Source organism: Ambystoma mexicanum, chromosome 1q, assembly GCF_040938575.1.
Source record: "Ambystoma mexicanum isolate Mex_15411 chromosome 1q, UKY_AmexF1_1, whole genome shotgun sequence".
NCBI classification, from domain to species: domain Eukaryota; kingdom Metazoa; phylum Chordata; class Amphibia; order Caudata; family Ambystomatidae; genus Ambystoma; species Ambystoma mexicanum.
In genome coordinates this window covers 1,331,957,687-1,331,982,267 of record NC_090922.1, presented here as the reverse complement: position 1 = coordinate 1,331,982,267, position 24,581 = coordinate 1,331,957,687, and the positions used below count along the sequence as shown (strand labels likewise).

Genomic DNA, 24,581 nt, shown 5'->3' with positions numbered 1-24,581 from the left:
TTGTTTGCTACAATGAAAACCGAATGGTTGAAATGTTCGGCATTTTCAGTTGTACGTAATTTTAGTACAGTTGAAATCCAAACAATTTAACCAAATCGGTTTATTTACGATATTTTTGGCCTATACCGTTTAGACTTTAGAGTGACGAGAGTCGCTCCTGGATCTGTTTAGAGCTGTTTTTTGGGGGCTTTCAGGAGATTTGTCACTGGTAGGACTTCATCCTTTGGAAGATTTTCTCTTTGAAGGAGTAGAAGATGTAGACTATGAAACCGACTGACTGACCTAGGGTGAGTTTCGACCTCCTTTTTATGGTCTTACTGGTCATCAACTGGCAGGAGCCCTACTCGATGACCTTGTTTTCTTTGCTGAGGCACCAGAGACACATTCTGTGCAGATCAGTGATCGACATCTTCGAGTCACAGCCTGCACATCTCTTACAGCCTGTTTTCGGTGTAGACCTCTTGCATTTTGAAAGAATTACGACGTTAGAATCGGTGAGGCGTGTCAAACTGTTGCAAGCATGTGCTGTGCTATTTATACCGTCCCGATGTCATGTCCGGACGCAGTAATGGTAATCACCAAAGGGACATACACTCGATGTCACATAGCACCCCATGCTGTAGAAACATTTCTTTCCGAGAATGAAAACCATAGATAGTTCAAAGATGATGAAACCATGTGAGAACACATCCATTAGAAACTGCTAATATATGGCAAATCTGGTACAGAGATGGCAAGAAGAATGCCAAAATATAAGATGACTAAAGGACCAAGCAAAATCTTGTGGCACAACCATTTTAGAGTGCATGATATGCAAAAGTACACGCAAGAAAATGAGAATAAAAACACATATCTGCCTTCTAAAGACCATCATGCAAATAAAGTTGAAAAAGGAGGCCTGCGAGTATTTATGATCCAATGTGAGAGCTAAAACAAGCTACTACATGGCTCAAAACAGCGTTTACATGCCAGGAGAGATGGAACCATTCGGTGGGTGTTCCCTGTCCTAGCCCATGAATTTTGCAATGACTGCAGACGAAGACTATAGTTAGAACTCTGCTATTTAACACATTCTGCAATGAATTGCCTATTCCTCCCTTTTTTCCATGATCATATAGCTATTAAGCTAGGTGTGAAGAGGAAAAAGGGATGGGAGGGGCGATGTGACTCACAAAAGCAAAGTTCGAACAATCACCCATACACATCATTAAAGGTGCACCACATCTCGTCAAAGTCTCTGATCTTTCCTTTCTTCTGGAAAGAGACTTTCTCTTGCTGAGAGAGCTACCAAACTGTGCAACCAATCATCAACCGAAGGTGTGGTATTACTTTTCCAGTGTTTCAGCATATACTTCTTAGCAGAAGTACTCTCTAAACCCACCTTAATTTAGCACTAGGTATACCTGCAGATGACGGATGCAATCCCATCGCACAAGCAGTCTGCGTACGTGGAGTGTAAAAATCTAACATTAATCCAAAATCCCAATGAGCCTGGACCTTGCGGCAGACAGGATCTGCGCATGCTTAGGGTAATTCCAATCTGCCTCCTCCCGAACCAGGATGTGTTTATTAGTAGACCCTATCTCACTGTTAAGATGGATTGCCAGAGCCCAATCCAATCACTGCAGCAGAACGGTAAAGCTTGGACTCGGGAGGGGTGCAAGACTAGATTAGGGGACAGACAGACAGACAGACACACACACGTTTTATTTATGCATGCCTGTTAATGCGTCATCCTTCCCCAAATCTCCCCCCGTGTGTTGACCGATTGTGTTGCGCAGCCGACCTTGCACCTTTTATTCATTTTAACTCTCCAGCATGTATGGCTGTGAGAGCAGTCTGCGCACCAAATACGTGCAAAATGCAAGCCCATATGGGCTCTGGCGGGGCGCTAGACTATTTGCCCCTTCAGATTCGCGTTTGTTGCCCTTGCTCCCGCTAGCCCGTGAGTAATCTGCTTGATTTAGCCCCTTAGCCGCCTAGCTTTGACCTTACCTTACACCTTTGGCTGATCGGAGTCAGCTACCTGATAAAGGTAGTGAGCTGAAATGCATGATATGCAATGATCTCTTGCAAGATCGTGATCGTATGCCTGACTGTTTGCTGGCGACAGAGTCTTGGCTGTCCGATTCTTCCGCCGCTGTAGTCTCCATGCTCCCTACTGGCTACAACATACTACGTTCGCATCGTGTTTCTCGCCACCCTGGAAGTGATGTTGCATTTATATTTAAATCTGAGTTTGTCAAAATCTATCCCCCTTTCCTCGAATATTAATATGGAATCTTTATTAGTTCACATGGCTATGTCAGCCTCTAGGTCTGTCCAAATTCTGATCATCACCCCCGATCTGGCCCGACTTTTGTTTAGACCTCTCCTCTCCATCTCAGATTTTCTCCACTACAGCTTAAACCGGCTGTCTGAGCCATGGTTTAATGAGGATCTTAAATGACTGTGCCTTGAGCGTCGGCAAGCTTAACTGAAGTGGCACTCGTCCTATGCTTCGAATGATAGGGTGTCATTCCGTGCTGTTACCATCAATTATGCCCTGTATTGCTACTAATGTTTCCGCCATCAACCACTCCTGCTCTATGGGCGAGATTCCTACTGTGCTCCAACATGCCCTGGTCATTCCCCTGCTCTAGAAGCAGTCTCTTGATCCATGGATTCTGGCTAATTCTGGCCCAAAATCTGGACTCCCTTTCTTAATGAAACTTTTGGAGTCCTTGATTTCCCCGCTTCTAGGTAGGTTTTGTGAAGCTACCTATCATTTTGACGCATTTCAATCTGGGTTCTGGCCAGGGCGGGGCACCTAAGCGGTGCGTGCGTCTGCGTTGGACGACCTGGCATGTCTTTCTGACCAGGATGGAGTGCCAGCACCGATTCCTTTAGATCAACTGCTTTCAATACCATCAACCACTCAACCCTGCTCAGTCTGTCAGGGGGCAGGATCTCTGGTGGGGTTCTGTCCTGGTTTCCTTCTTTTCGCTCTAACCATTCACAGTCTCTCTCTCCCCCCCCATTCCATTCTTCACCTTTCTCCCTGGTATGTGCTGTCCCAAAGGTTTCTACCCTTTCCCCCACTCTTAACATCTATATATATATACAGCCCCTTGTTGCGCTCATTCGCTCCCACTGTTCTTGCAGTTATTCATATGCAGATGATACTCAAATCATAACCAGTCTTGATCTGACTCATCAATACAGCGCATCTCTGCTGAAGGAATGCGTAGGTGCCGTGGGGGGGACTGGATGAGTGATAACTGGCTCAAATTGAATTGGGGAAGGGTTCCGTCTCATAGTACTCATTTTAGACTTCGTCTCATTGGCAGTCTTCTATTGGACCCCTTCTTGTACCCGCCCCCACAGTTAAAAGCTTGGGTGTTAAACTTGCTACGTCACTTTCTATGGCAGCTCAGATTTGTACAGTCTGCCAGTCAGGCCACTTCCAGTTGAAGATTGAGAAAAATCCTATGGTTTCTCACTCAGCATCTTCGTGCTCCTGTAGTTGCAGCCCTATTGTTAAGCCGAATCGACTACTGCAAATCCATGTACCTGGCACAGCCCACCTTTTTGATCAAGCGCCTGCTGATATTTCAGATTTCTGGTACTCCTTTCTGGATCACATCTCTCCGATTTTGTCGGCTCCCCACTGGTTCCCTGTGGCCAAACGCGTGCACTTTAAATCTTTGCGTTTGGTCCATAGGGCATTTCATGGCGTGGGTGCAGCTAAATACGGTTCAAGTTTCACCCTAAGTGCCAGGTCGTCTTCTCCATTCTATTTCTTATTTCTGTCCCTACATTTCAATGTTTATGGATTGGTGGCCAGGCTTTTTTAGTGGCTGCTGCTAAATTCTGGTATGCACTTCCGCTGGCCCTGCAGTCAGCTGTTGATCTGAAATTACGTTGCTCTTTGAAAACCCGGGTAATTTTTTATTAAATATGCCTGGCTCTTGCGTTCTGTTTCTGGAAGCTCTTTAGCAGCAAGTAGCGCTGTACTAATTGTGAAATTCTGTCTGAAATGCAAGTAGGTACAAAATCTCCCATCACTGAATGCCAGTGTGACCACTGTACCATTGAACATACTACTACAGGGCATCCATCTGTACCTCAAGCATAACATCATTGCAGCAAAAAGTGAGTAAAAATAAATCAAGTTCTCTGACATTAGTAAGCTGGAACACAAGAGGTTATGCTCACTAACGGAACAGAACGATAACCTTATTGAAGCAGAAATTGTAGCCCTTCAAGAAACATGGACAACTGTAACTCTGCTATGGGATAACCACGAAGTATCTATTATTCCTGCGCTAACGGCCCAAAAGGGTTGTCCTATGGCAGGCCTTTTAGTCGCCGTAAAATCTAGCTCGAGATTAAAATTACAATCCTGGGCTTGCCCGAATAACTATACTCAACTTGTTAAACACACGATAGACTCTCAAGATGTGGCATTAATTAACCTATATAGAAATCCAGCAGCCATATCTGATGGCCTCTTTTGTAAAGATCTATCTGAACTATTCGAATTGATCGCAAAAACTAAAGGAATAACATCAGTCATATTAGTTGGGGATCTTAATCTCGATTCCATCAAATCCACCAAAGGGAAAAAAACTCGAGATTAATAAATGGACTTCCTTTATGTAGGCATGAAAATGGCCAATGGATCACTTTCTGGTGATATTCCATCGCAGGTGACATGGCAGAGAGGAGCCTCGGCAAGTACCATCGATTATATATACCTATCGGAAGCGCATTTTATGCTGGCAACAAGCTTCAAGATAATAAAACAATCGATCAGTGATCATCATATGCTAATGTTAACCCGGCCAAGGGATAGCCATGATGATCTACGAGAACGACAATGATGTCTCAAAGTTTAACCATTAATAATGCTAAATCTCGCTTCGAGTGGTCCCCGAAGAACTTGACATCGATTAATGAAACATTGATGATGCAAGATGAACCTCACCATATAAACTCATATGTGGATGCTTTGTCACTATATAAAACCCTTCATATGCCATCCAGAAGATCGCATACTCACACATTTGATCCTGTAATGTCCCAGGCAAAAAAAGAATATCGAAAGGCATTAAGAACAACCAGACACCTCCCATGGATCGAGAGGATCAAAGCCCGCAAAGTGATCACTTACAGAAACTGGGTTAGATCGCATAAAGATAAACTATTTCAGCAAGATGGAGAGGCTTTTCTGGTAGCCACATCGAATAAAAATGCCTTACAAATCTGGCAATTATTAAATGCAAACACAAATACCAGTCATTTGCAATCGCAAATAAATGAGTTACTGAAAATCAATGGCTATCATACTTCACGGCACTATATACTGACAAGTCCTTTGAATCCTTTCAGTATAACAGCCAATCCTCAACTCCTTGGACTCTCCGAGAACATAATAGAAGAACTAATAGCAAAATCCCCATCATCACGAGCTGCCGGACCTGATGGCATTACCAACTATATGCTAAAACAACATCCTAAGCATTGGGCAAACATTTTGAACAACATCTTCCAGCGCACTCTTAGATCTAAGAAAATTCTGGATTCATGGCGCACCTCTGTAATTATCCCAATCTTTAAAAAGGAGGATCGTGGAATACAGAACTATCGACCAATAGCTCTCTTGGACTCCCCAGGTAAAATCCTCAATCAGTTAGTCCTAAGAGACTTCAACAGATGGACACAGACAAGTAATTGCCATGATCGAAATCAAACTGGCTTTGTTCTTGGCTTTGGGACAGCAATTAATCTTATGATCCTCAATTCTTTAAAAGCACAAGCACAAAACACAAAAACATCTTTGTTCTTCGCATTCATCGACCTAAACGCAGCATTTGATTCAGTTTTGAGAGTGAAACTTATTGAAAAACTTATCAAAGCACAATGTCCTCAAGATCCTATTGACATTATCTTTGCCTTACATTCCTCGACGTCTATTCAGATTCGTTTGACCATGATGGGCATGCTGTCTGCAGTTATTGAAACATCGAGAGGGCTGAAACAGGGGTGTATCCTAGCTTCAGCCCGCTTTAATTTTTTCATCCACGATGTAAAAGATATATTCCTCACTATAGCATCTGATTCGACTAAAATGAATTCAGTTCTTATACAAGCATTATGGTATGCTGACGATCTCGTGCTTGTCTCTAAGACTCCAACAAGTCTACAGAAGCTAATTTCTACTCTTGCTACTTATTTTGACGAGAACGAGCTGTCGATGAATGTAAAAAAATCCCAGATAGTAGCCAATAACCCTAAATCAACTTATAGAATTAAATATATCTGGATGGTCAAGGATATCACTTTGGACATTGTTCTCTGTTATAAATATTTGGGTTCACAATTTGAAGCAAATTCATCTTCCATAGAACATTTACAGTCATTGCAAAATAAATTGACCTCGGCAATATCTCAAACTAAACTAATTCTCCATAAATATGGCAAATTTACTATCAACCCTGCATTACACTTTTGGCAACAAAAAGAAAAGTAACACAGGTGCTATTGTATGGGTTGGAGGCAAGAGCTATCACCAATATTAAAGATCTAGATAAATTGGAATCCAAATTCTGGAGACAAATTTTAAATATACCACAATCAACACCTGGTCCATGTTTGAGATACGAGCTAGGTCTTGTTTCACTAAGTGCAAAATATCATTGGCAATTATGTGCGTTATTTCGAAAATGTCTTGTGAACACCAATGAAGGGTCGATCCTATCTACCTTATCTGCATATTTGTTTACATCAACTCATCTGTTTGTCCAGAAATGGACCAAATATGTTTATCAAATTATGGCTATTGCAGATGTTGATCTTGAAACACTTATACAAAATCCTGTCAGAGCAAAAAAGAAAATCCTTCTACATGACTGGATTAAGACTTGTGCATTATGCGTACAATATAAGCATTTTTTCAGCCAATTATATAGAGATAAGAAAATGGGTAGTGTGGAAGCGTACATCTCCCCAAGTTCGCATGGCCATTCTGAGAATGCGACTCAATCTTTGGCATACTCGTGATATTCTAGCTCAACGCAAATTAATTGCCATGACAGAGAACTTCTGTAGATTTTGCAGTGATTTATCACAAAAAGAAACTTTAGAACATGTTATTATTGAATGTGTAGCCTTGTGTTAATTAAGAAACAAGTTTTATGTGAAGCACATGACTACAGTTGCAAATGTTCAGCCAAATCTCAGATGGGCGTTTTCTACTTAATTCTCCCAATATGAGTATATTTATTGCATCCGTGAATTTTCTTAATGCCCTCCATTTGCAGGACTAATGGAAACTATAAAAACTGTTGATGAATTGATGCAGAATGACAACTTGTTAGAGATTTCTGTTATTTGTATGAATTGCATAACTAAATGTAGAATGTTTCCTTCCTGTAATCTAGTGTTGAATGTTGGTTTAACATTTTTTATTTGGTAGCCTTCGATACTCATACTCATGTAAATATTGCAGAATTTTTTTTATACCTTTTTGTACTTATCATGTTAAAAATGTATCAAATGAAAAAAAAGTTGATTCATTTCAGCTAAAATTTCATTAAAAAAAGTAGCGCTGTACTTTGTTTTTTTAAATCAATTTTTGTACAAACAAATTCAAGTATGAGCAGGATAAGCATATACAATTATTTCTTAGACCTTTGAATACACTCTAAACATATGGAAACCTCAGATAAGTATTGTTCCTACAACTAATATCAAATGCATATATGCATTCACTATGAGGGTGGGGGGGGGCGTGGGTTCTGTACAGGACACCTACATTTTACTTTTGAAGCAGTGAAGCAACAGGTAGCACAATCAGGAAATACGTTTAATAACTGTGTGGTAAAGCAAGTGAAAGTGTAGGAAAAAAAGAGTAAAAAGCAGTAAGCACAGATAGTAATCAAGTAGACAAATAAGAAAACACTTATGAGCAATCCTAGAATCGGATCTCAATCCTAGAATCGGATCTCTAACTCTTAGTAAGTGCAGCAATGTGAAATGTGGCCTAGTGCCCAAACGTAACGAGTACCAAAATATATAATGTCAAGACATCACTTGGAATTCAAGGGCCAGTGAGAGATATAATAATTATTTCAAAGCTATGTTAAACAATTCAACTTGTGTGTAAAATTAACCCCTATTTTTTTATTGTTTTAGCTGAATTAATCAACCTTTCAATAAATGCATTATTCAATACTCAAAGGTAAACAATTACAATTAATAAAATTGATAATAGATTTACATTATAAAACCAGTGGAGATAAAATAGAGATACAAAATTCACACTCAAAAATTTCAGTGACAATAAAAACTCCTCCTTTGCTAGGGAGACCGAGACACGATCCCCTGAAAAATACATTTCCCATAATCGGTCCGGGGATAAATTGATTAAATCTTTAAAAATATGCTGTAGGTACAACCTTTGCTGGGCTAGCAGGTTTTCACAGCTCACCAGCAAGTGCTTCAAACTCTACATTGTTCATGTCTTTACAAAAACCGGCAGATCCTTTCTTTCTGGGGAGTCCTCAACCTCGTACTCAAAACCTCCCTAGTTGATTTAGGTGAAATCTCAAAAACAAGGCCCGGTGTTTGGCTGAGGGAAACTAAATCAGATAAGGTGCAGGTTGATTAAAAGATTTTAACTTAAAATTCCCCTTTAAAAAAATATTATACTCAATAGCTTGATCCCACGTCAGTCTCTAATCCTACTGCCACAATTTAAGCTGGGCTTTATCAGGATTAGTCAGATGAAGGTCTAGGGAGATCTCCACCTCGCCATAATCGAAAGACATCTGTGTTTACACTCGCGTATATCCTGAGCAGAGCCGAGTAGAACAGAGATTGCAGCCAGTACCAAATTGTGTGAGCCTTCTGATAGCATACATTTTCTATAAAAGGCCATGATACACCATACACAAATAATATTCAAAGATAGGAGACCCAATTCAAATCGTATGACTTGTATGGGAAAACCAGATGGCAGACTCAGTAACATCTTCCAAAAACAATTCCCTCCAACCTGTTCCAGGACAAGCCCAGTTCCAACAGCGTACACATTAGTCTCCATACATCAGCATGGGAACAACCTTTTGCTTATAGAAGTCGAGGACTGGACTTTCAAATTTCCCATATTTTCTATGAATTATTAAGACCTGGAGAGCAGCCGAGGTCGCCTTGTATCACAAAACCTGTACATGTGACTCCTCATCTGTTTGGTTGTTCATGTTTATGCCCAGGTATCGATACTTGTATAGCTGCTCCAAGGGTACATATTTAACTTGCATTATGACATTTTTCTTACTGATAGTTTGAAAGAAATGTTCTGCTTATAATACTTTAAGAACTTGCTAAAAAAAAAGCCTTGAAAATTCAAACACGCCTATGTACCTGTAGTAGCTGAACCAAAACGCAGCATGAGGTGAGCTATTAGAGAAGTTAAGGCAGAGAGGATAAACATAGCTGAGCAAGGGAACCATATTAGAAGAATCAGGCAAGGATTTAAAAATTGGATTAAGCAACAACGTGCTCGTTTACTCTAGTAGGATGCTGAATTAATGCTGAATATGCAGAGGACAAAGGATACGGGTAGCTTTTGGAGAGCAGTGAAGGCTATGGATTGGGGGCAAATGGAGCGACAGATTAATGCGGTGGAGGAATCTGGCTGGGTTGATCATCATGTCGCCCTACAAAGTGAAAAAGTTAAGTAAAGCCAATTTCACTACTATTCTTGGGAACAGTAGTTCACTCAAGAAAAGGGATTTAAGCCTTATGAGAAATTTAAAGGATTTCTCCGTGACACTGAAGGTGCTGTGCGTCACCATACAAAAAGTAGGTGCCTATGGAGTTTGTCAGACTCCAAAAACAAAAGAACACACAATCCAAAACAGGTCAAAAATACGAGAGAGTGGGGAAAAAGGTCTCACTCATTCCAGGGTTAAAATTAATGAGTCCTAAAGCCCAGCAAAAGAGCTGGGGGTCTCTAGGTTAAAGGGAATTAGCACAGAAACGAGTATTCTCCCTACTACAGGCCAAGCCTAGCTTCTGTAGGGTCTGGAAGCCTAAAAACACAAACCGGTGACTTGGAGCACAAGTTGAGGATCCTCAAAGGATGCACTCGGAACGATGATGACTGCAGTGAGGTAGCCCAGGAAAGAGACGGTCAGTTCACATGGTAGTCCAGGGACACTTCTGAAGGCTGAGCAGGCAAGGATTTTCGAGCAGGTGTCAGGACAGGTTATTCCTACCAGTCCATTGGCTCGAAGCACCGGCGCGGAGCAGAGCTTCATCGGGACTGGCCAGACGTCGAAACTGGTTAGCTGCAACTATCGTCCACGGCGCTGCATCGGGCTGCACTTCTTTTAGGGGTCTTGGCTCCAATGACGATATGAGGGTAGCCTACCAGAATCCTCCTTTTATCGTAGGCTTGGATTGGAGTTGCCACCAGGCGTACCAATGGAAAAGATCTGCATCATTCAAACTGGCAGAGGCCGTCAACCATGTATAGCAGTAGACCATGCAGCTTGGATGTGCACTGGGAACAGACGGTCCCAGGCCCCACATCCAGCCACACACACAGACTGCTACTTTGCCCAGAAAGGGCTTTCAATGTATGGCAAGTCAAGAACCAGAGAGGGCAAAATGAAGGCCCAAGTACAAAATGCCTAAAAGACTGGCAACAATCTTGTGACAAAGCCATTTTAGAGTATATGATACTCTTTGTGGCATTATGCTGTAAAATGCAAAAGTGCACACAAAGAAAGTCAAAAACACGGTAGAAGAGATCTGATGCTACCAGCCCCTCTTGTGCATATTGTAATTGTAACCACAAAGTTAGAAAAGTAAAAGTTATAATACAAACGATACAAACTTGCTTACCACACTTTACTTTAAGGTGAAGTTTACAGCTTTAAAAATACTAGAAATACGAGAAAGTCTCCCAGTACCGACAGTCTAAGGGACTGATCAGTTTTCCCATAGGAGAGTGGGGAACAAGCAAGTTAAGTAAAACTGAGGGCTTAACTTACCTCCAAAAAGTCTGGTCTGCAAGCAAACAAAAGTAATAAGAAAGGGTCCCAATCAGAGGTCTATGGGAGGAAAGCAGCAAACATAAAAGTGATCCCAACACTTAACCACATCCTTCATGGGAACCAGTTTAAGTAACTAATCATTCTTTGTTGTATGCATGCAAATTCAGATCCACCTTAAAAACGACTGGCCGCATTTCATTCACCACCTGTGGGTGGCTGCACAAGCTTCCCAAGCATCCTTACCTGCAGTGAAATGGGAGCCGGAAATATAAAAGGCTTGTAAATTCCAGAAGCTGATAAGCACACAGCCTTCAATAGCTACAAGATCGCTGGCGGGCTATGAATTATTAGAAACAATTATTTGTTTTTTCATTCAACGCTTGCTATCATTTTTGTAAGGATATCTTTTACTATTACCGACCTTAACAAACCTCCATTCTAACACTCACAGAAAAATGAAAGACCAAGTCATGAGATTCGAATTTGACGCTTTGGTAAAGGTGGAGCTGCATTAATCATCTTATGTTTACCATCAACAATACGTACAATTCCCTTCAGAATCACGCAGCATCAATTTAGATTCAGATTAAAGGTCAAAAAAATGACAAATGTGTGTGCGTTTGACCTCTGAATTGCAAGAATCATGAAAACTCACTTAGAAATGTATGTAAAGTCACTATTTTGACCAGCTGACCCAGTGAGCGGGTAACCGGTCTTTTTTTATTTAGTGGTTTCAGTTTCACATGCTTCTTGCTAGTGGGTCAGATTTTCAGTGAGCCACGCACCCACTGAAGATATCTTATGCAGTTCATAGGTTTAAACCCCTACAGGTTACACTCTGCCTTTAATCCTTCCTTTTTCAATAAAAAGGAGTACCCTTCGAGGATAAGAGAAGCCCTAACATGTTTTGAATAACCTCTCCCATTCTAATTTTCCATCCTCTAAAAGGCGAAGAAAACCTGCATCAATTACCCTACCTTAGGCGAGCCTCTTCAAGCACGTTGCTGGGATTCCTTGCAGGCTTGTTTCTCTCAGGAATCCTAGGTGTGGCAAGGCGTGGAGTTCTGGGAGCAGGCTAGATTTAAAATAAAAGACATGGATTGACAACATGGAAAGCTTGGAGACCTGTCAAGCCCCCCATCCACAATTCTCATTTCCTCCCAATATACTTGCAAAAATAGAATACAACGTGCAGCATAAATTGATGTAAAAGAAATGGGCCCGTCCATGGCCATTAAGATCCCCCATTCACTCAATGTCGAAAAACACAAATAACAATGGAAAAATCCAATGAACGGATAAGTAGCTCAGCCAGCCACTTCACCAGTTACTGAATAAAGAATGCTGCCCAGGACAGAAGCCATAGGCTATCCAGAATCCTTGTCAATCATTCAGGTGACAGGAAGTGGCAGGTGAAATCTGTATAGTTGGGTGCGACAACCCTCTAAGCTGTGCGCATGTGCGCTTGCCCAGCTTCCATCTGGGTGCAGCTCAAAGATTTTTAGCAGCACACACAGCTAATTCTCACCTATTCAAAAAGATTTAATAAGGCACAAACCAAAGCAAATACCTGAAATTCTTTTTCTCCTAAAGTAAGCAATTCATCTTGATATTCTACTCATTTGCATTATACTACTACGCGAGGGACACCTAAAATCCCTAACAGCAAAATACACACACAAGAGGTTAAAGGTTAAAAACTAATATGAAAGACCGGCTCCATGAACAGAAGAATCTAACCAAGATAGTTCTGCACGCTTTAACCAAATAATGTTCCCTCCCCACCCATGACTCCTAAACCTGACTACCACACTTTTACCTTATGACTAACTTCTGCCACAGAACACATTAAGATACTACCGGACAATGTTTACTTCCTCTCTTAGCTCTGCGAAAGGTTATCAGACGTGTAGTTATATCCACTTGTTTTAGGTTTGTTGTATCATGAATAACTGAATAACGTTCACGTGCCAGAATTTCTGTTACTCATTGTGCCTTACCAAAAGTGTTAACCACACCATATAATTGAAACACCAGTTCAAATATCGGATATTGACTAAGTAAATAGGCTACGTGGATGAGTACCCTTATCCCGTATTTCCTCTTCTTTATACATGTGTCATATTTGCTTTGAAGCGGCCCGCTTGAAAGTTAATGCATTATAAAACTCAAATATAAATTTGCCCTCTAAAGATTGAGGAGACAAATGTGATGCACGGCGTCTCCTACTTCAGCATTACTAACATTACCCTTTAAGCGGAGAGCAACATTGCAAAACCATTTACTCAGCCAACAAGGGATAAAGGGTATGGACTGTGCCTGGGATTTCTCGTCCATAGGATCGGGGAGAATTCTTTTCAAACAATCTGCATCATTTCCAAGTGTTCAGAGTTCCTTTGGGCATAGACCTTCACACATTGTATGGGAACTCGTTTCTATACAAAAACGGTTTCACTGAGCACTTGTGTAATCCTGCACAATGAAATAAGGGTGGGGTATGTTGCAAACAATCTTGTATGCAGTGCAAAAGAATTGTGTACATGCAGAGTCATGACATTCTTAAAATGCACATAATATGTTGAGGAATTAAATATGCCCTGCTTGCAAAGTATTGTGGGTCTGCAAATATCCCATTGAGTGTTTACTGCTACAAACGCTCACTGTTTACAGTTCTCCATCAACTAGTATTATAGGCTAGCGCAGGGCTGGGGAAGGGTATGGGTGGAAAAGCACAGGTCATCACTCCTTGCGGGTGATGAACAAAGCTGCAAATTTCACAAACCAAGTCAGACGTTTCGGCAGTACACTGAAGGAAATGTGTTGCTTGTTTGCTAAAGGATAGGAAATTCCAGTACCTGTAACGCTCACCTGGTATCCACGGGGACGTCACTCAGCCTGTTCTGACCTCTTACGACCTCGAACCCTTCCCTGGAGGCTATTCGACTGGAGACGGCCTTGTTTTCTTGGATAGTGTGCTCTACGTCCTGCCTTCAGCGGAGGAGCGCGTTGATTGATGCGGGCTCGTTGCTGCCTAGTTACTTCACTGGCAAGAGTCCGACAGGTAAGTATAATGAGTCTTTTGAACAGTTCTCTAACTTTGTTACTTTCCTTCCTTAGATGATGGCCGGCGTCCGGGGATGGCTGCGTGCTGCTGAGACGAGTAGCGCTGAAGGTGAGTGAGAGCGTGATGCGCGATGCACCCCTTTCGTATTTGCATTGAACGGAGTTCTTTTTCTGTGTCTTTTAGGTGCCGCAACGTTTTCAGCGTGGATGCCGGTTATGAAGAACAAATGCGGTGGGTAAGTGCGGTATTCGGCGCCTCTAGATGTTTCCACGCTAACCTGGAGTGTCTTTTCTCTCTTGCAGATGGATGAGAAGTTCCAGAGACAGAGTTCCCCCAGAGTGGCTGGGATTCAGGTAAGCATTTGAAGCTCGTACAGTATTTAAAAATAAGCAAAGATTTGCAGAATGCTTACTAATACTTTTTTTCTGTTCTTTTCCCTTTCCGTTTTCCTTAGGAAGCGGCGTGCCGGGATGGGAATGACATCGCCGAAGATGCCCGCAGAACAGAAGGAGCAATGACTGATGGGCAGAAACGCCGCAAGGTAAGGCTGTTCCTAACGGTGTTCTTGTTCTTGCAGGAGCTGAGCACAGAAGATGCAGGCCTACTGGAGACCGATCCGAACACGGTGAGTGCCACGCTGCAGGTGCAGAAAACGCAAAGCATGTTTCTCAGCCTGGGTGTGGTTTAAATAGTCTCTGGGTATGCCTGGTGCCTCTGGGCTGAACCACACCCAAAAGACTAGACCGCACATGCAGTTTTGGGAACCGAAATATGTGGGGGCATCCATCTTGTCCCCATCAATACACTACAAGTCCAATCCTCAATGTTATCCTACGGGAGTGAGTGAGTCTGGTGCCACAAGCGCCAAGTCTGACTCCAAGTGGGTCTTTGGAGGGATGGAGAGGCCCTTGAGGGCCATGTAGGTGTTCGTGGCCTAGCTCCAGCATGACATCTTGGAGGGCTGGGGACATGAGGGGCAGGAATCATGACAGTACCCATCTAGACACCAGCACCTTCTTTTCTTTCTATGCTCAGCTTCTGAGGGCTTTTCAATATAACCATGTGTTCTGTGTGTATAGTCTTTAGCATCTCCTTGCATCTTATTTAACTGATCACAAAGAATTACAGAATAGGGGTCCATAGTTACAGAGGGCAGTCGATCAGTTATCTCTGATGAATTGATGCTATTAACTTATAAGGCATATATGTGATTTTCTTCAACACAGCTCCATAATAAACCTCTTGTTTAATTTTATTTAGGCTGTGGTGCGGAAGGGTGGGCAAAACTATACACTTTCAATTATGAGCCCATTCATTGCACTACCTATGTTTGGGGTGCAAGCATGGCTCTAATCAGATTTTGCTCCCTATTTGGAGTCAAATGATTTTTCAGAGAGTAAAAAAGTAATTCGCTTTGCCATTAGGGATTCTTTCTGCCTATTAAAAGTTGTTCTTTCCCCTTAGAATTCCTCTTGAGATTGGGAATTATTTTATTAGAGTTCCTTCCTATGCCACTGCTCTAATGGTCACTAATTAAAAAAAGAAAAAAAGTATCAGTGGAGCTTAGTGGGTTGAAGCAATCATATATTCATTGCTCGTGTTTTTCCTTTTTTTTTTCCGGGAGTAAAAATTGATGGTGCATATGTCTCCCAGCTGTAAGGCTGGTGTTATCACTACCCACTGGAGAATGTAATGTGGATAGTAAGCAGAGGCACAGGAATTTTTGATCATCATATTCTGACGTGCAGTTATTCCTATGCCACTGCTCTAATGGTCACTAATTAAAAAAAGAAAAAAAGTATCAGTGGAGCTTAGTGGGTTGAAGCAATCATATATTCATTGCTCGTGTTTTTCCTTTTTTTTTTTCGGGAGTAAAAATTGATGGTGCATATGTCTCCCAGCTGTAAGGCTGGTGTTATCACTACCCACTGGAGAATGTAATGTGGATAGTAAGCAGAGGCACAGGAATTTTTGATCATCATATTCTGACGTGCAGTTATTCTGATGCAATTATCATCCTTACATAAACTATTAGAAGCATGTTCTCCTGGACCTTGAATTACTTCATTATGGTGGCACTTGAACTCCTAGCAGCATGTTTTTTGATACCTTGCATTTAATTGCCATTAATCATCCATCAGCAAATGCTGTATTCTGTCTGAATTTCTTGACAGCCTCATCAGTTATGACGAGAGATATGTGTGCTTTGTAATGCACGAGTGATTTTTCCAGTGAGATAAAACATACATTTTTCTCTGCACCGAAGAACATTTGCAAGGTACTGTGGCAGATGTTGAAGTCTTGGACTGGTTGATGCCTTTTCTGTATAATCACATTTGACATTTTATTTTAGCAGACTGTTTGGAAAAAGTGATGTAAGATTTGTCTGCAATAGTCCTGTAATTCTCACCCCAATTAGATTGTATCTTGATCCACATTGATCCTCTTATTCTTGGGGTAAGGTTTAGATCACACTTCTCGTCAAGGCCAGATTTTTCAAGCCCTTGTATTCTCACTCTTCCCCCTCTTCTCTCTCCCCCTTCTCCCACCCCCCCTTTCTGTATCCCTACAGGAGGAACTTGTCCCCGTTTCAGACAACTCTGAAACTTTCGGATTGATCCCCCTTTTTGGAATCACGGTCCTGACGAATATGGCCCTAATTATGAGTGCCATTGAAACCGGTCGACCCCACAGGTCATGAGGGCTCTCATGACCTACACCAAATATCTTCACGGAAAGGAATAAGATATTGCGAGAGAACAACTGTTCCTGTGCACACCCAGATGGAAAGAGTGTGCAATTTTTATAAGAGCCTTCCCTCACCTTTTTGGCCCCTTGGCCATTTTTATTTGTGCATTTCCAATTGTTGAACCTCGAGTATTCCTTACTCCCTGTGACCCACGGGAACCATTAAAATAACAACACAGGAAAACAGAATATGAACAGTTGACCTTTTCCAGGTCGGATTACCACCACACAGCTACAGAATCTAATCTTCAGTTCTGGACAGCTATGTACCAACCCCATTGGATTTGCCACTCTTTTGTCACCCCTTGCACTTGAGTTCGAGGATATGAACTTCCAGTTTTTTGCTTCAGATACTCCGAGTAATTAAATATATTTTCCTAAAAAAACGTTGTTTTTGTGCTACCACGTCCGACCCCTTTAACAGTTAAAAGGAAACCAACGGCTTGTCCGTGCCCTCCCTTGTTTGTTCTACAACAACGCAACCCTGTTTGTTGTTATACTGCTACTTTATGAAACATGTGGGCTACATACAAGAATCATTGTCTAACCTGAAAATCCCAAACTGGTCAAATTAACTAAGCATCATGCAATATTTTACCAACCCCAACGTCCTGGCTTACCTTCCGGCCACAAACCACATAAGCCCACCAGAATGAAAGAATGCACAGCCGTTAGGCAAAGGCTTACAGTGACTAGAGTACCTCTAGCCCACACTATTGGATTCTGTAGATTAAAGTTGAAATGGGGAATAGCTTGCGCCCCAAAATTAACAAACGTTAGACAACAAATAAGTAAATAGGCCTACATACAAATATACTGTTTGGGAGCCTTACAAAGTCACTGTCTGTGACAGAACTTAGAAAGGCCTACATTGGATGTACAGTGTTCCAACTCTTATATTTGTCTGAACACAAAGGTTTGGTAGAATGGCTGAGCAGCCAGGCTTAGTCTAGAAGGGGGAGGAGGGCTACAAGAAAGTACAAAGAACTCTGAGCATACACTAATTCAGGGAAACGCTAATACACTCAATGTTATATCAAAATAGTAATGTATTATATACAATAAGGCACACTTAAATATAATCAAGGTAAGTACTACACAGTATCACATGTAGAACACAATTGCAAGATTAAGGTAATAGACCACAGGTGTAGTCACTTTCAGAATAACTTTTACAGTAACTAATCTCTTAGTAAAACCATCTGAAACAAGTGTACTCTTTTCCAATTTAGGATAAATTTAGAGTCCAACCTTATTTTATGAGTCTCTCACAATGTTCAGGGGTGTACTAGGCCACCAGAGGCTAGGAGTTGAGCCTGATAGGCAGGATGCAGTATTCAAGGTTCAAAAGTGGCAGAGTCTAGCCGGATCTCTTTTGGATTTGCAGGTAGGTAAAGTTAGGGGGTTTCCTTGTGGAGTTGCCACAAGGACCAGTGTCCTAAAGGTAGGAGAGAGTACAATGGGCTGTCCACCCCAATACATCTATGGGAGCGAGAATAAGCTATCTGCAGCCTGCAGGAATACAGGATCAGCAAGCGAAGCTTCAGGTATGTTTTAGAGGGAGTAGGGCAGTACCTTCAAATGAAGAAGTCATTGCTACAGGATGGTTATGGCAGAGAAGCTACAGCAGACCCGGTCACAGGTTTCTCGGTTGTGGCGACAGAAGAAGGGGACTTCGGTGGATCTGGCGACAGCTCTCGTGCAGACAAGACGCCCAGCAGATCTTCCCGGTTCTGGATTGTTGCCACCTTTTCCAGGCTCGGAAGAAGGATGGATGCTGCGGCGTTACACTCCTCTCCTTATCTCATGTGAGGGGAGTTTGGGGAGCTGGATCGAGTCTCTGTAGCTCAAGAAAGATGCCCACAAAGTAACAGGCGGGTGCGTTCTTTGGGCGACGGTGCACCAGACAGCAGCGGTTACTCAGCGGTCTCTTGCAGTCGCTGCAAGTGGCTGGTGTCTTCTTCCTTCGGGCTTTCAGAGTTTCTGCTCCAGGACCTTGGGATTTATATAGGAACACTGGCTGAGCCCACCAATCATATCCCACGCACCAGTCAAGCTTGGGGATGGCTGTCCAATGGGGACAGCCAGCCTCCCAGTTTGAACTGGTTTCACTCCGGCACCCTGCAGGACAAACTACTGGGTGTGTTTCGTTTTACCCCTCCCTCGTCCTGTCCTGCCAGTCACTCAAAGCCCGTTTGCTGGCAGGAAGTCCGGCAAAGACAAAGGAACTAGAGGAACCTCCCCCACCCAGGTAGGTAGAAGAGCACCCAAGAAAGGACAAGCCATCTTATTTAGGGCTTAAAAGAAAAAAGAATATAGCCATCATTTTGGGTCAATGTGGCCCTAGTGTCCCCTTCCACAGCTGCGATGACAGCCTGCGATAAATTTTCACCAAAAGTCATGTAAAAGGTACACTGCCACCAGCCTGAAAAGAGGCACTGGTCACAGTAACGAAAAAGTTACTGGAGAAGTGAGAAAAGGGAGACGTTTCCCCTCAGCACTCCACATAAGGTGGGAGTGGGCTGATCTTAAAAATAAATAAAAAATAATTTAAAAAAAATAAAAATAAATCACAGGTAGGATAAAAAGTATCCCCAAGGCCACCAGTGGGTGCAGGCAAGATGGACGCCTGAGCCGCAAGCTCGGTCCCTGTCCTATATAAATCGAGAGCTGGAGGCGGACATCGAGCCCCGGGACCAATGCTGGAAGGGTCCCCAGACAGAGTGGAGGCAGCGGCATACCTCGACTAACGGGGAGAGTCCCACACCCAGAGGGAACGGAGAGAGAGACCCCTCCGAAGCGGGAGCCCACCAAACAGGAGGGAGAAAGGACGAGTGAAGGCCCAATTGTGGCGCAGCGACTCGCGGCCGCAGTGGCAAGCCCACCTGCCCGGAGGAGCCATGGAGACGGAGAGGAGGCAGCGCGAAGCGGAGGACTCCAGCGATCTCCCAACACAGCAGGAGCCTGGAGGTGGTGAGCGAGCCCTGAGTCAAGTGCCAGAGATCCCCAGGCAGACTGGGAACAGCGATACAACCCGGCAGGGGTAGAGAGCCCCATGCCCGGAGGAGGAAGAGGGCGACACCTTCGAGGCGAAGGTCTGGCAAAGCGGTGGGAAAGAAGGCGGAGCGGGTCCAGCGAAGTGGCAGCAGCCCGCTGCCGAGACAGCGAGTCCCCCCTGCTGGGAGAAGCCGTGGTGGCGGGGGAAAGGGACTACAGGAAGTAGAGTGCTCCAGCGGCCCCACAGGAGGTAGGAGCGAACGGCCTCACAGCAGGCCAATCACAGAGCAGCCAGGGAACGGCACAGAAATTGGGAGGAGGAGTGGGGGAGAGACAGTCCCCCCCCACCCCCCAAGCACCAGTGAGGCATGCGGGCCCAAAACGTGAGATGCCCCCCTCCGCCCAAGACACACAGCAGAGTGGACTGTGAGAGCCAGGAGGACACACAAGGTGGTACAATGGAGAAGCCAAGCGTTAACCCCTAGCTAGGCATAAGGGACACAAGCGACTCCGGCAACGCGCCAGTCCCCAGCTATGGAGAACATGAGGCAGCCCCCCTGGGACACAAAAGAATGGCTGCAGAGCAGGTCTGCAAAAGAGCATAAAAGGAGCAGCACGGGGAGGGAGAGGAGGAAGCACAGAGACCCTAGTGTGAAAACAGGGACAGGAGATGCACAGAGTGTTACGGGCCACAGCAGGGAAGGCACAAGAAGCACACAGGGGCCAGCCACAGATTCGCCAGAACCAACGCACGGCAGAGGAATTACAGGCATGGCAATAGCCGTAACAGGTCAGTGGGGACACGAGTGACCCTGGGTCCACACCAGACCCCAGCAGAAAGACCAGAGAGTGGTGGGGGAGCCCCATGGGAAAGTCACAGGTGACAAGTAAGAACCAGGGAGGGGGGGGGGGGACGGCCACTCCCCACCCCCTTCAGAGACACGGGCAATGCTAACTACGACTGTGGCAGAGTGGGCAACATGGTGATGTTGCTACTGGTAAGTGGCCAGTGAGTGCAAGGAGGAACACTGAGGAAGAAGGTCCCTCCAAGCCCCGCCACACCCCGGTGGGAAAAGTGAACGGCAAGGGACACCAATTAAGGAAAGAAGCAAAGTGAGAACACTGTGGAGGGAACCCTTCGATACCAAACCCGCACCAAGTGAATGAGCTGGAAGGTAGCTCTCTCGAAATTGCATTACCCAGAAGAGGGGGCAATGGCAGCAGCAAAGGCGGAAGGGGGATCCCACCCATGTGCAACCAAAATAGGGGCCATAAAAAGCGACATCCAAATAATACTGGAGGAAATCTGCGGAATGCGTACAGATATTGGGACGAAAGTGGCAGACCTATCCACAAAGGATAGACCCTGGAAGAAAGACTGGAGGGTGTGGAAGCTAATCAAGCATGAGTAGGAGTGCTGGAATCCCAAATAGAGGTCCGCCTTCGAGACATTGAAAGGAAGGAGTACGATCTGGGGCTCAAAGTGGATGATCTAGAGAATCATGAGTGGCGCAATAACACATGCTTTTTTGGACTAGAAGAAAAAGAGGGGAATCCGTGGCCGGACTAGAAAAACAAATAGAAGAAATTATGGGAATGGTCTAGGGGGCCAGGGGGCCAAAGAATGCGAGCCAGTAGCTATAGACCGGGTCCACAGGACAGGAGGGGGTGCCACGGGACCCCGATCAGTGCTCGCTAAACTACACTACTATCAAGAATGGGGGCCATCGACTATGAGGACTCCAAGGTGACCATCTTACAGGATCTGTCAGCACAAACCCTCTTGACGCAAAAAATGTGGTCCCCCAACGAGGTGGCTCCAGGAAAAAGAGGTATGATGCAGATAGGGATACCCATTTGCACTCATATTTGAACTAGGGGGAGAGAGACATCACCTGGTGCACGAGGAGGATATCAAGAAGGCCACAGAGGACTTAATAGGACAGGCCCAAGATCACCCGGGGGGGGGGGGGAGGAGGAGGGGTAGAGCTATCCAAAAGACGTGATCCCAGAGGGCCAAGGACGGATCATGGCAGGTGCAAAGCACAAGGGACCAGGAAACATCAAAAGCTCAACAAAACCCCCTCCCAGGCAAGGGGTGACCTGAAGGGAGAAGACTCGCCCTGATGCCATTGGGTCAAACCAGGGGGCCCAAGGAGCCCAAGTTGCAGGGCCCCGCTTAATGATTTTAAAGTTGTTTATGAAGGAAGCCGGGCGTGGGTGTGGGGGGGGCAAAACTCGGGAGGTTGGCAATGAATCCAGTTGAGAGGACAAAGTTATTAGCAGTTGCCATGTTACTGTTTGAACAGTTCAAGGAGGGGGGAAGACAACTGAGAAATGGGGGGGGGGGACGGACAGTCAAATGGGGAGCACAAGGCCGCAAAAGATGCGCTACAGATACAGTTGCAAAGTATGATGAAAGAAACAACAGGACAGGGACCATCACCATGGTGGTTCGGCCATAATGCCCGGAAACAGGACAATGGGAGGCTGAACGCCCCAACAGGGGAAGGGAAGGGAGGGGTAAAAGAGACGGGAGGGGGGAAAGGAGAGAGGGGGGGAAAGAAGAAGTGGGAAAGGGAGAAGGGGCCACAGAAGTGAATTAGCAACATGAGAAGAATTAAGGTCGACAAAGGGGAAGGGAGATGGATACATATAGTGGGAGCGGTAGGGGGAACGCAGTAAACCTCCACAATTCCGGGGGAAATGTCTAACCATGGGTCGGCGCACCGAGAGAAAACGAAGAAGGGGAGATGGTTAACTGAAAAGTAGCAACACTAAACATAAAGGGGCTAAACTCATCAAATAAAAGGTCACTCACATCAAATATGCTCCGGAAAGCCAATATAGTGATGCTTTTCCTACAGGAGCCACACCACAGGCAGGGGCAGGAACGTGCCCTCAAGGGACTAGCGGTGGGACAGACTTTCTGGGCCTCACATAAGACCAGCAAGAAAGAGGGTGTGGCGATTGTCCCGTCAAGATCCATGGAACTGAGGGCGGCACAAGTTAAGAGGGGTTTTGGTGGTAGGTTGGTGGCAGTCAAAGGGCAGGTCGAAGGACGCCTAATCACCATAGCATCCATTTACGCACCTAACTCGCACCAGTTGGCATTCCTGTGAAAGGTATTCTTGGAACTGGAGAAATGGGGCGAGGGCATGCTAATGGTGGGAGGGGACTTCAACCTAATAGTGGACCCGGCAGTGGACTGGTGGTCAGCAAGGGAGAATAAAAAGGAAAGGAACATGAAGCATTCTCCCAATTGCTGGAAGACCACTTCTGGGTAGATGCATGGAAGTTCAGGTTCCGCCAGGCGGTAGGGTACACCTTCTCACCTCCACACCACACATACCAGGATAGACCTCCTACTGGTTCCAAATGAGCAGGAAGCCAAGGTGCCATCACAGAAGGTGGAAACCGTGGCCTGGTCCGACCACGAGATGGTTACAACAGATTGGTGGTGGGAGGAGGGGACGCCCACGCTGCAGGTGTAATGATGGCCTCCCAGTATTAAGGGATTTCCTCCAGACAGAAATCCCCCCAATATTTCGGAACCAATGACACAGGGGAGATGAGCCAAGAGGCGGCCAAGGCGACGGTGAGGGGCCTACTCCGAGCAGATGGGGCACGAAAAAAAAAAAAAGGAGGGAAAGGACACTGATGAGGGGAAGATACGGGAACAGTTGTGAGACATGAGGGCGAGGCTTACACAACCTGGAGAAGACAGTTTTTACTGGACACAATGCGGGACAGGAGGCAAGAATTGCATTCGCTCCAGATAGGGGAAGTGGTAAAAAAGCAGAGACATGCCAAACAAAAGTTCTACGGCGGGGTGATAAGGTGGGGACACTGCTGGCAAACAGTCAGGGAATGTAGGAGACACAGAAGGGTTCACCGGTTAAGGGACAAGAACGAAGTGACACTCGGAACCGAGGACCACATCCCAGACCGCTTTGCAGACTTATGAAGCACTGTATTCCCAACCGGCCAGACCTCAAGGAAAGGAGATTAGGGAATATTTGGGAAGGCTTCCTAATCCCCCACCTTACTACAGAGTGGAAATCCATGTTGGAAGCGGAAACAACACGGAAAGAGGTTAAGCGGGCAATAGGCCCGTTGAAAACAGGGAAGGCACCAGAGGAAGATGGCTACAGAACTGGTTTTTATAAGCAGTTTCAGGACTCCACAGCGGGGTCCCTGATCAAGGTCCTCAAATCCATTAGGAGGCGCAGAGGACATACCCCCAACCTTCTGGGAGGCGCCAATAACGGTGATCCCCAAGCAAGGCAAGGACAAGACGGACTGCGCCTCATATACACCCATCTCGTTACTCAACGTGGACAAAGATCTTCACAAGGATCCTGGCATCCCCCCACCCAGACCAGACAGGGTTTATCCTAAATAGGCAAAGATCCGACAACTTGAGAAACACCCTACATATCCTATATGATCAAAAAACACAGAGGGGGCCCTGGTCCTGGTTCTCTCCCTTTATGCCGAAAAAGCGTTCGATAGGGTGAACTGGTCACTGGAAGAGATAGGAATGGAAGAACGATGGATGGGATGGATTAGGGCCTTGTATCACTCCAAGGGCTAAACTAACAGTCCATGGGAACATGTCCAGGACCACAGGGCTCCACAGGGGGACAGGACAGGGGTGTCCCCTGTCCCCACTGTTATAAGCCATGGTGATGGAGCCTTGGGTGATAAGCCTATGGCAGTCA

General features: G+C 44.8%; 1 protein-coding gene across 4 annotated transcripts in view; it reads right to left on the bottom strand.

Moving 5' to 3' along the window:
* ORC1 (origin recognition complex subunit 1) overlaps nt 1-24,581 on the bottom strand; it is a 323,506-nt gene that overhangs the window by 168,412 nt on the left and 130,513 nt on the right. For all 4 annotated transcript variants that reach the window (XM_069642194.1, XM_069642195.1, XM_069642197.1 and 1 more), the window contains one exon: nt 12,026-12,123. In XM_069642194.1, the coding sequence (XP_069498295.1) occupies nt 12,026-12,123 (98 nt within the window). The remainder of the gene's footprint in view (nt 1-12,025; nt 12,124-24,581) is intronic.